Source organism: Clupea harengus, chromosome 22 (assembly GCF_900700415.2).
Source record: "Clupea harengus chromosome 22, Ch_v2.0.2, whole genome shotgun sequence".
Lineage (NCBI taxonomy): Eukaryota > Metazoa > Chordata > Actinopteri > Clupeiformes > Clupeidae > Clupea > Clupea harengus.
In genome coordinates, this window is record NC_045173.1 from 4,957,933 (window position 1) to 4,970,432 (window position 12,500).

The window sequence follows — 12,500 nt, forward strand, 5'->3', positions numbered from 1 at the left end:
CTTAAATACCCACAAAATAAAAACACTACATGCCGATGTTTATTTAGTGAAGAAACTATTTAATGATGTGCATGATAAAACGAGAAGTAGCCAAAGAACTCACACCGAAAGAACATACCAACTTTACTGCCCTCCAAGCCCATAAACACCTTGGCCTGAGGTCAACATAAATAACAGAGGAACTGCAAATACACCACAGCAGAATCTGAAGCTACTTTGTTAAAGGCTGGGACAAAATGAAGGTTCGTCGGTCGTAGGTCCTTTCCTACTTGTTATTAAAACACGGTGTGTGAGTGGAGTTAAAGAAAAAATGGCGGCTTGCTCATGGGGAAAATGCATGATGATCACGCCAAGGCAAGCTTCATTCGGTATAAAAAAAAGCCCAGTTTAGAAAAAAATTGGCTCATAGTGCGAACTGACAACATCTGACAAACTTCAAATCCCGTGAATTGCTACGAAATCTACAATTCATTCATATGCACATTGTTGCCAATCAAGTCATTATGCAGTTGAGACTAGAATAAACGACAAGATTTGTGACGTCTAGTCGCTAAAATTGGCAAAAGGTCAATATACATCCACTGGTTTCCACCTTGTTTCCATCTCATTTCCGTTTCATTCCGTTGGATCCGTGTTTCTGCCTGTGGAAGCATTTCATTCGGTGAAATGACACACTGCATGGTTGACGTAGGCCCAATTGAACTCTCATTTGCAATCAGGCATATCTTCTTCAATTTGCGAACTAAATCAACTAGTACCCTAATTAATTGTCGTTTCAAACCATTAATTGGGTAAATGATCACAGCAGTTTCTATTTGATTGCCCTATAAATGTTTGAGCTTGCATAGACGCATGCATCTGTTTCTCTGGGCCATCATTTCAGTTTGCAGAGGTTTTTAGGTGAAAGGTAAGAAGTCTTGAATATAAGCTACTTTTTTTTTTGTTTGTTACAAATGTTGTAGGAGGTCTGTGTTGGTGTGTAGTTTATACACTTGGAATAAAGTGGTTTAATTAGATTGATTACCTTCACGATATAGGCAACAGTTAGCCTATGGTGTCGTTGTTAAAAAAAAAAACACACACAAAAAAAACAACTTATGAAGCATAATTGTGTGTCTGTCTGCCAGCATTTCTAAGTTCAAAACATCTCGCAATGGCTGACAAACCAGACATTAGTGAAGTTGCTCAGTTTGACAAGACCAAACTGAAGAAAACAGAGACCCATGAGAAAAACACCCTTCCAACCAAAGAGAGTGAGTACCCCCCCATGCCTGTCAATGTTGTATGTATGTATGTTCAGGGGTGCAAACTCGTCACCTTTCGGCGAAATTCGCCGTTTTTGATCCAACATAGGTAATTTGTGTGATTCGTGTAGATCTGCAATACAAATATTGCACGTAATACTCCAAGTAATCTGCGAACGCAAACTGTCATGAATATTTTTTTCAAGCTTGTTCGTTTGGCCAACCCATGTCATGCCGTAATAGACAGGTGTATTACAAGACATGTCTTTCGGGTGAAAGCGTTGGTTTCGAGCGGCCTTTTTAAGATGGCATTTACGGTAACGTGTGACGTTGGTACGCTGCAATAACGTTATGCTATCTAACGTAGGCTAACGTGTTAGTCAGACAGTTGGCTGACAAACGCCTCGCAAATCACATCAACCATTTTTGCTGGTTACAATAACGGTGTTATCGGATCGTACAGTGTCTTTTTCTCGGTAACTTTTGAAAAATCTAAGATCAGATCAGCTAAATAGCTTCTTCACATACGTGAAATGCATTACATTACCTATTCTATAGATACAAACGACGTATAATAAAAGTGTCTACAAATATTTCAGTGATGACAAACAATGAGAAAGCAAAAGGCATGCGCTCAACCCAGTGTGTGAGGGATTGCACAATCTGAGATGAGGCGCAGCTCGTTGCTGCCTCACCTCGCGAGTCGCCTCTCTGTTTGAACAGCAGGACATGGTCAAATTCAGCGATTTTGATTATAAAAATTATCGGAATCATACAACATTTTTATTTCAAGCACAGATCAGTAGATACATATTAATATTTATTTCATCATTATTTATTTTTTTACTTTTCATGAGGCTCTGCCTCCCCTGACCACACGTCCCTATGTGTATGTAATCTGAAGCACTGACCCATTTTCTACTGCCGGGCGCTTAACTGCAACTGAACAAACTTACCACTCTCCTACTTCAGTTTGTTTTCAGAATGAGAGAATTTTAGGAGGAGGATGCTATTACTGTGGCTCAACTAGAGACAGGAACCAGGTGCAAATGGGCCTTGTCCTTACAATCTAGACTCAAAGAGTAATGTAAAGGGAAAAGAATATGTGTTACCACTGTCACAGTTTTTCAAGAACACGGAGAAGCTAGGCCATGCCTGATGCAGCCTCTGTTGATCTTCTGTTCCAGTAGTTTAAAATGTTCTTATATATAAAATATATTCCCCGGGGAGCATGCCCCGGACCCTCCTAGGGGGTTCGCCTTGTTGTCACCTTTTTCATCCCTGATGAGTTTGCACCCCGTATGTATGTATCAAGATGTATGAATCGGAAAATACCTGGTTTTGATGCTGACTACTTTGAACTGTCTGCAGCAATTCAACAGGAGAAACAAGGGGAGGTGTGATGACCATGTGCTAAGACTCAAATCTGAGACTCCACACTTCTTGGATGAAGACTAGCAACATTCCTTGCCTTGAGATTTGCACTGGTCAGAGATGACCCAGCTATGGCCCCTGTATGGGCATGTGTTTTGTATTGGTCAATAAAGTCATGAGCTCCTTATATGCTAGAGTGTGTTGTCAATTAACCAGCAATCAAACAATCCTCAAGTTTTTAATCAACCTTTATTCCTCAACAACCCTATAAGGATTTAGTCAGGCATGTAAGACTTCACTCAGAAGGCTGACACACAATTACCCTGTCCAATATGCATTAAAGTAGAAAAACTGCACTTTTTTTTTTTTTTTTTTAAATAACTGCGTACTGTATATTACTGTTTTGCAACCACACTGGGGGGGGGGGGGGAGAGAGAGAGAGAGAGAGAGTGATGCTCAAAAAGTAGCAATAGTTTTAAGTTGAACCAAAATGGATCTAGAATATACAGTCCAAGTGTCAGTGCATTTATGATCAGCAAATTCCCATGTCTGGGGAAACTAAGTAAGGGTTCAATTTAGACGATGTAATATGTAACCACTGATCAAGGGAACAATGAGTTCTCCATTTAAAAAAACTCTGACAGTTTTACATTTTTGCTATCGAGCTGGGGTTTCCTTCCATTTGTGTTCTGCATGTAGTTATAGAAATACACTCTTAAAATAATCACATTTACTAATAATGAGCAAATACAGAAATAGAAGAGCCTTTCACCTTGAGGATACATAAATAACATGTCATAAGGAGAAACTTGCTGTTAACATGTTACATTTAAGGTAGAATCAGTAAAGGTACAATCGGTAGGTCTGTACAGTCGAGCACTTTGGTGGAAAGAGAGGTCTAAGGCTGATTATTGCATCACAGTTTATCATCTAAACAACACAATATCTAAATGTGCATATACAATTATATTTCATGATACAGTTTAGTTACAAAAAATAATGTATCATTTTCAATTCATAATATAAACAATAGCCCTTCTCTGACTGGCCTGAAGTGTTGTATAAACACACTAGCTACCAATCAGCTTGGCTGAATATAAAAACATAAATAAAGATGGGACCGAAACAAAGATCCCTTTGTAAACTACAGCTTACCATAGGCACGCTACATATACTGTACACAAAAACTCTACTCTGAAGCTGTGTATGGTCTTTATTGTAGCCATGTTTTTCTTGACTGCATATGGTGAGTAGGGATATCTGACCGTCTCTTGTCTCTCCCTCTATCACTGGGGCCTTGTTGTAAATAGAGAGATGTATTAGACCACTGTCAACTCCAGGGCCAGAGTCCCACAGCGCACACTTAAATAACAGTCCACAACAATGTGGAGACTCTACGAGGACGTGGAGGGTTTGTCTGGGGAGAGCTGCTGGGAGGGTTTGTCTGGGGAGAGCTGCTGGGAGGGTTTGTTCGAGGTGTTTCATTTGCTTGGCTGTTCTGTGTTCTGCCTCACAAACAAAAAAATTAAGAAAGCAATTACCCAATAACAAAAAAAGAAATTTTGTGCCATACATGTTAGAAATTTTGTTCATCAGCTCAGTTGTGAGAGAAGCTCACATGTTAAAGCTCAAGCTGAAGTTAATATTAGAGTGACTCAATCTCAAATCTCACTGGCTTCACACTGAGTGACATGCATGAAGTATCAGGTACTGTGCAGGCAAAACTGTCAGTAAGAGTGTCATATGTAATGCCACTGCAAATGACTTCCTCCCAGCACGGCCGAGAGGTACAGTAAGGTTCGGTAGTCACGTTCCCACTTTCTTCAGTAAACCTTGCTTTAAAAAAAAGTCTGTATTCTGAAAAGAGTTGGAGAGAACAGAAGTCTCAGTTTGTACATCTCAAAGAGAGGACAGTGACTATTGATCTTATTTTTATGACATTTTTGGTGTGCTTTGTTTTTTGTTGTGTTTGATTGTGAGTGGGTTGAGTGGTCCAACACCAGAGATGGACTGGGGTCTTCTTCTTTCATCACCAGATTTGGACACCCGCTCTAACAGCTGGTGGTCTCCAGCAGCTGCTTAGACACACTGGGCACTTTTTGTCCTTCTTTGTAACACTTCTCTTGTGGCCTCTGTAAGGCCTTTTCATGCTCCTTGATCTTGAAGAGGTCGAAACGTAAGGGGACCACACCTTTGCTGAACAGGAGTGAGGTGAAGTAGGACACTCCCAAGATAGTCAATACAGACAACACCATGATGAAGGTACGGTAGGGGAAGTACTGGACAAAGTTGCCTGCGTCGTCTATGCGGCCACCAGGGAACTTAATGACAGCCTCTAGGCTGACCAGCGGTTCTCCACTCATGAAGCGCAGCACAATCCCCAGAATGAAGCCAGACATGGCTCCGTAGCTGTTGGAGAGATCGAAGAAGAGGACACACACAAGCTGGGGGAACATGATCGTGTAGGACATGTCCACTCCCACCATCCAAAAGACCAGAACACTGTTGTCCAGGAACGTCAAACCAGTGCCGGCTAGGCCCACCACAATCACACTGATCTTGATCACCCACTGCATCTCTCTGTCAGACGCCTAGAGACACACACACACACACACACACACACACACACACACACACACAAGAAGAGAGAGGATCATTAGCCGACATATATAGGTAAAAAAAAAAATATGACATTGTTACTGTTAACTGATTAATTCCTTGTTTCACTTTTCCCCTTGGTGTATTTAAAAGTGGTCAAACACAATTTCACAAGATGAGGGCAACAAAAGCATGAAGAACAGGTATTTCCCTGAGGGTATGCTATTCAAGAGTTAAATGAGAGTACATTTGTTTTTTAAGAACTCAGTCCTCACCTGCTTTCGGATGATGTTCTTGTAGATGTTGGAGGAGAAGAGCGAGGCAGAGGAGAGGAGAGCTGAGTCCATGGAGGACATGACGGCTGCGGCCACAGCTCCAATCCCGATGATGGAAATGTAGGTGGGGGTGAGGTACTGCAGGGCAATGGGCAGGATGGCCCCGGCCTCTCCTCGCTCATAAGGAGTGGGGAGGCCATAGCTGGTCATGTTCCAGTCTATTGTGAAAAGAGATCGAAAAAGAAAAAATATATTTAACAAGCCACAAGAAACATTTATACCAAATATCAGATTTGAAGCTACTTTAAAAATGTTTGAAAATGAATGTAAAAGAAATGTATACAAATCTAAACAAAATCAATCCGAAATGAAACAATTAATGATGTAATGCAGTCTCTATGTTTGTTATGATAAAATATGTGAAATGTGGAACCTACCTGTTGAAGCAGCCACTGCACCAACAATCACAGAGGGGATTCCGAGAATGAGGCAGAAGAAAGCGGAAGTGAAGCAGGTGATCTGGGCCTGTCTGTAGGATGAGGCCGACAGGATTCTCTGGTAGAAGGCCTGGTAGGCCAGACCACCCAAAGCCTTGGGGGGGGAAAACAAACAAGGTCTAAATATACATTATACTCAACATAACATTTCACTTGGGTGCTGCTGGACAGACGGCATTAACATGACCCAGTTCAGCTTTGCCTTAATGCAAAATGAATGGGGCGTCGTCCTATGTTAAGAAAAGAACACTGGTACACATTTATAAAATGGAAAAACGATGGTCTGATTACTCACCAGCACCAGGAAGTCATCGATCCATTTTCCAGCATCAGCTGGTTCCACCTTCCCTATCCAGGGTGGCTGGAAGGTGGCATTGTAGGCCGTGACGGAGATGTCTACTGAACTAGGGTTTGTCAGCATAAAGGGCACACAGATGTACTGCAGACCAGACAGGAGAGAAAGAAGAGAGTTGAGTACAATGCAGAGGAAAACATACATTCAAACTGCCCTTTCTTGCTAGGATAAGTGTGTGTTGCGGGTGGGCGGCATGTTGGCAGGTAGGAATGATTGCGGATGCCTATAGCCCTAGAATGCATTGTAGGCAAGAAGCTTTTCCACGGTTCAAGGGATCGTGACTTAAACCAAGGGGGATCCCGTTAACCTTTGAAAGCTTCCAGAGGTTTAAATGGGCTGCCGATGCCTCAGGGAGGAGACATAAATCACAAGTATGAGGCAGCTGTTTACCTCTCACCCTTTCCACAGTTCTGCTTGACTGACATACTATCACAGGCTTCTTGGTAGATGAATCTGCAGTGAATTGTTGTGAGATTGCTTGCAGCAGCTAAAAATGTCCAGTCATTTGGCTGAGACACCAGTATGCTTGTATCATGACTACCATGCTAATGCGGCTATTGTGTATTGTTCTCCACCTTGTGTGAGGTATTTATTTACATTTACTCAAAACAAAGTGAATCTAACATCACGTGTTGCTACAACAGAATAAGAGCAAAGGTTCTCCTGGTTACAGTGGTTCAATGAAAACTCACCAGGCTCATAAAGATGAGAATGAGCTGGATGACATCGGTGTAGGCCACAGAGTACAAGCCTCCGAGCAGTGTGTAGAGAATGGCCACCACAGATGAGATCAGAATGGAGTAGATGTAGGGAAGGTCCAGAATCACACTCATTGTCCCACCTGGAATACAGCAGCAGCCATAAGAAGTTAGATAAAACCATCCCGAGACACAAGAGATACACACACCCTCATGCTGAGACACACACACACACACACACACACACACACACACACACACACACACACACACACATATATATACCCATTCATTCAGACAATCTCTGACCAGCTCTTAAACACACATTCCTGCAAACAACATGCAAATGCCCTGAGGCTGGCTGTACTTTTCCACTCATTAACGCAATACATGTTTTGGGGTAAGGTAGAAAATATGCTTTCAGAAACAAAATACTACCCATGAATACTTAATGGGGTTAGCAGACTACAATGACTACTACGATACTATGACTGCAACCTGACGCTCTGTGTGTAAGGCACTGTTCTCAGACGGGTTAAGTTTAGTTTCAAGAGACTACACCGTCACTAATCTTTAAGACAGAAAGCCATAAAGTTATATAGCCATATAAACATAACTGCGCATATACAAAACCCACTACTTTCTTGTTCGAAAAGACACACATGTGTATGCTTCTTCATAACAACAACAACAACAAAAACATAACATAAGAAACATAACTGAACAAAAGACAAATTAAAATAAACAGACCATAATGAAAAATAAAATGCAGCCTATTGATTGTGAGCCACAGAGTTCCTTTGTCTCCCTGTGAGACTTGCTCAGTCACCATGGAAACAGAACAAAATCTCAAGAGGGCTAAAAGAGAACTGTTGACTCAGACAAGCAAAGCAAAGCGTCACTACCTGGACAATCCGCCGACCAGCAAGATGCCCGCCAGCCGAGACGCAGCTGCACCAAAACAAGGCCCCTTGAACAGAAAAGTATCAGATGGGCATAGTCGCTAACAGCTCGAGCGAGAAGTGTGTGTGTGGAGGGGGGAGGTCCCTTGCTTTTACTAACTGAGATCACGTGAAAGAAAAACAACAACAACCTGCAAGTAAGAATAAAACCTCTGAAATTAAGAGAACAACACTAACACACTAACGGGGAACATAACTGGTTGTTGGCCTGTGAGGTGTGGCTGGGCCTGCAGTTAAATGTCAAAATAGAAGGATTCGCTAGATTTGTTCTCAGTGAGTTTGTGGAAAGGAGTCCACCTGTCTTGCTCCAGCAGCCTGAGCCAGCATGATGGAAAAGTACAAAGGGGATTTCAGCAGTGTGGATAGAGGTTGTATGTCTGGAGTTAAAGTGAGCTGTGGACGTTTGGAGCAAAAGACTGTGAGAGAGGGTAAGAAGGGGGACGGAGCTGCTCGAGATGTAGCAATTTACTCCAACTAAGAATGTTCCCTGTTAATATTTTCCTGCTATTATTTTTGTTTGCTTGGTTGTTTGGTCTTCAACTGGGGCCCTCTGTTCTATAGCAGGAGAAATGTGATAACCCATAATTGTGCCTTATTGATTGCACATGGTGGGCGTCACAAGGAGGGATGTTTTCCTCAACTGGAATATTTGCAGTGCTTCTTTCCTTACTGGCAAGCAAAGTAGGCTCTCGTCAAAAGATTAGGCTACAAGGTATGTATAACTACAAAAATGTGTATGTATATTTCATTTTATTTATTTACTGTTAGTTGTGTACTCAGCTTCAAACTGATATTTAGACCCAACTCACCATAAGTTACCACCATAACAACACACAAATGACTGTAAAGACAAACTAGACCTGCAAACTTTTTGCCGTTTGGCTGTTCACTCTTGAGGAAAATACACACACACTTCAAACAAAACAAAACAAAAACAACAACAACTCTTTGTGACACAGAAAACAGGAAATGGTCACCTTTCACAATCAACAGGCTGCTTATTCGCTATCCTCATGTTAAAAATGCTGTGAAAAAGAAACAGTTAAGCACATCCTACAAACACACACACACACACACACACACACACACACACACACACACGTGCACGCACACACACACACACACACACACACACACACACACACACACACACACACACACACACACACACACACACACACACACAGACACCTCTTCACAAATACCAAACAACAAGTGGGAGTCCCACCCAACCCAGAGATACTCTGTAAATGTGTACTGTGGTTTCATGTAAACCTTAAAGATCATTTAACTGAAATTATTTCACAATAAAGTTGGTACACTGCAATCATTAGTGGGTTTATTGGTTACGAGTGGTTCCAGTATCGTGGCAAACATTCATTCTGCTCCGGGTTAAATTCATGTGGCATTTTGCTTTCAAAGAAAACAACCAATCGACACGTCAATACTTGCAGTGCTTCTCTTCGCATATTTTATGAAGCACACTTATAATATATATTTGAGTTATTTATATTCTTTATCCAATTTTGCCAGGAAATCTTCCATGAATTGAATGCACACGCATTCATAAACCTCCATGTTAAAAGAGCTGCTCGACTATTTAAAAGGTTGTTTACCTAGGCTGACCAGCGTGCGTGCAACCCACAGCACATCACCGACAAGAGCAGGGAAAAGAAGCAGGCTGCTGAGAACGTTTCCATACTTCAGTTGGAAAGGGTCCATCATTGTCAAGTACTTATTTGCCCTCATCGGCTTGGCAAAGAAAAAGCCACCTGGGAGAGACAAAAGAAGGGAAGGGGGGGATTACAAGCGGAATCAAAAACACTCTGTGCTAGCTGGCGTTTCCTCTGCACTGCCTGTGCAAACAGATGAATGATCAAGACAAAAACAAACTAGCAGAGAGACACTAACAAACCAAAATAATGTTTTTTTTTATGAGAGGGGGGGGGGGGTCTTTGACAGATCAATTCAATTGTTCAGTACTGGTGAAAAAACAATCAATGAAGAAAGACAAGACTACAGACTGAAGGCCATCTCTCTTTCTCTCTCTCTCTCTCTCTCTCTCTCTCTCACTCACTCACTCACTCACTCACTCACTCACTCACTCACTCACTCACTCACTCACTCTGTTTTTTCTTCCTGAAGTTGGGTGGGGGCTGCCTGTCAGTAACAGCCTGCACCTGTTAAGTCAGGTCAGTTTTTACCATACCTAAACTCTACAGGCAACAGCCACTCGATCCTAGTGATGGCTCTGAGGCTTATTTTAGGAGCATCCCAGAGGAACACATACTCAACAGACCCAGTGGGAATTTCTGCATCTCCCTTCCCTTCTCTCTCTCTCTGTCTCTCTCATTCTCTCTCTTTCTCTCTCTGTCTCTCTCCGTCTCTCTCTCTTTTTCTCTCTCTTTCAGTCTGTCTGTCTGTCTCTTGCTCTGACTTATTTCGGTCTCCTTTTCCAATTCACAAAAAATGGTTTCAGCTTCAGTATCAACTTCTGTAACCCTGGTTCTCTAGCGATCAGGGCAGAATGTCAAATGCTCACCCAAGAAGAAGGTCAGTACATAGGGCACGGGCATCAGTGCCCAAACCAGACCGAGTGTGGGGTTGTACACAGCCTCCGCAATGCCCAGGATGAAACCACCACCAACCCATGTAGCTGCAAAACACAAGACCAAACACACAACACAGACACAGGAAAAGGTGAATTCACTGTGTTACACAGAAGTTAAAAAAGAAACTCCAGATTTATTTGAAGTTCTTGAAGTGGTGGTGGTTGTGTAAGACAACCTGTCCAGGTTAACAGTGCCTTGAGCCTGAATCATTAACTCTTCTTATATAAATAATAGATGTAGGTGAAGTAAGATGAGAGAAGGCTAAGGCCGTGACCGGGTCAAACTGATTTAGGGTAAGACAAAAAAAGACTAGTGATATGTCAGTGTATTGCAGAACCCAGAAAAGACCTATGTATAATTCTAAATTATATTGCAATGTCTTTCGAGGCTGGAAGCCACCAATAAGATGTCAGTAAAAAATGTATGTAGAATTCTTTTGACTGTTGTTGATTGTTAACCTGGAGGGCTGTACTGTATTTAAGAATATATGACCAAACAATAACAATAGTTGAAGCAACTCTGCCATTGCTGCTGGTTGGACAATACTAGCAAGAACTCACCTGTCAGTGTGAAAACTCCCACCAGGAAGTTGATGTTTCGTCCAGCTAGTAGCGTGATCTCCATACCATCTCCTGAGCACTTACGCTCCTCTTTTTTGGACCGCATGGTAGCCCAGATACCCGTGCCCAAAATGATCAGGTAAAACACGGCCATGACAGCTAGACCGGGAATGTTTAACGTCATTGTCTCTGCTTTGGTTGAGTAACCTTTCCTATGGGTTGGCAAAAAAGAAAGATACGGAACCATAAAGAAGTTAGTTTTTACCTATTACAAGCATTAGATACATAATTTGTATATTTTTTTTCTATATATATATATATACATATATTATATATCTCATTTTGTTTACATATGGTTTGTCACCAGGGGCTTGATGCCAGTGCTTTGGCACTGTCAGCTCCATCTAACAGAAGTAAAATGTTTAAGGATATTTGGGAGCGAGGGATGGGCTAGCACAGAAAAAAAAGCCTCTGAAGTCATAGTATCTTTCAAACAGTTTGCTGCATTTCATTCACCACGTGCAAGAACTACCAAGCAAAACAAGAAAATAAGAACAGGTAAATAAACAAACAAACAAACAAACAAACAAACAGTACAATTCTGAAGAAGTCGCTGTGCAAAAGTCAAAGCAGGTTTGGTATGGCCCTAGGTTGGAATGAAAAACTGAGAGGTATGTGTGCTGCTGGAGACAGAAGAAGCTACTCTTGTATGGAACAGGTCCTCTAATGATGGGGAAAGGGGAAAGCACTTTTTGGGGCGAGGGGGGGGGGGGGGTGGGGGGAGTGGGAGGGGTCTCACCAGCGCCGCGACAGTGGAGGTAAAATGGCGGTGGCCTCTCTTCGAAGGAGGGGCGGCAGGCAGACCTTGAGGAGAGGCCGTGAGCAAGACTTGCAGAGCAAAACGTTTTAGCCACATTAAGTCAATTACGAAATAAATCAGGTTAACAGGAGCGGGACAGAAAGCTTGTGTGAGTGTGTGAGAGCAAATGTGTGTGTGTGTGTGTGTGCGTGCGTGTGTGTGTGTGTGTGTGTGTGTGTGTGTGTGTGTGTGTGTGTGTGTGTGTGTGTGTGTGTGTGTGTGTGTGTGTGTGTGTGTGTGTGAATGTTTTGTATGTATGTGAGTTTGGGTTTTTCGCAAAGTGGAGGATGGGGAAGGTCTGGAGATTTAAAAAAAAAAAAATTTAAGTAGCTACCAAAAGAAGGCACCCTTGACATCATAAACATGAATTGTCAAATAAGTATATAAAACTTTACCGTAACACCTCCTTATGAAGTCACTGAAAACAAAAGTGATGGAAAGTCAACTGATTCTTTTCCTCTTTAAT

At 42.1% G+C, this 12,500-nt stretch overlaps 1 protein-coding gene across 2 annotated transcripts in view; it reads right to left on the bottom strand.

Annotated features, from left to right (window-relative positions):
* Positions 1 to 3,333: 3,333 nt before the first annotated feature.
* The window catches only part of LOC105903984 (high affinity choline transporter 1-like), a 13,595-nt gene continuing 4,428 nt past the window's right edge, over positions 3,334 to 12,500 (bottom strand). Inside the window, exons 1-9 of one of the 2 annotated variants that reach the window (XM_031559320.2) lie at positions 11,975 to 12,206; positions 11,176 to 11,387; positions 10,546 to 10,659; positions 9,620 to 9,775; positions 7,036 to 7,184; positions 6,284 to 6,427; positions 5,929 to 6,082; positions 5,492 to 5,709; positions 3,334 to 5,209 (exon numbers count right to left, since the gene is read on the bottom strand). In XM_031559320.2, the coding sequence (XP_031415180.1) occupies positions 4,670 to 5,209; positions 5,492 to 5,709; positions 5,929 to 6,082; positions 6,284 to 6,427; positions 7,036 to 7,184; positions 9,620 to 9,775; positions 10,546 to 10,659; positions 11,176 to 11,359 (1,659 nt within the window). In that variant the 5' untranslated portion in view covers positions 11,360 to 11,387; positions 11,975 to 12,206 and the 3' untranslated portion in view covers positions 3,334 to 4,669. Of the gene's footprint in view, positions 5,210 to 5,491; positions 5,710 to 5,928; positions 6,083 to 6,283; positions 6,428 to 7,035; positions 7,185 to 9,619; positions 9,776 to 10,545; positions 10,660 to 11,175; positions 11,388 to 11,974; positions 12,207 to 12,500 lie in introns of those variants that run through there. The other variant, XM_012831795.3, reaches the window with a different exon arrangement.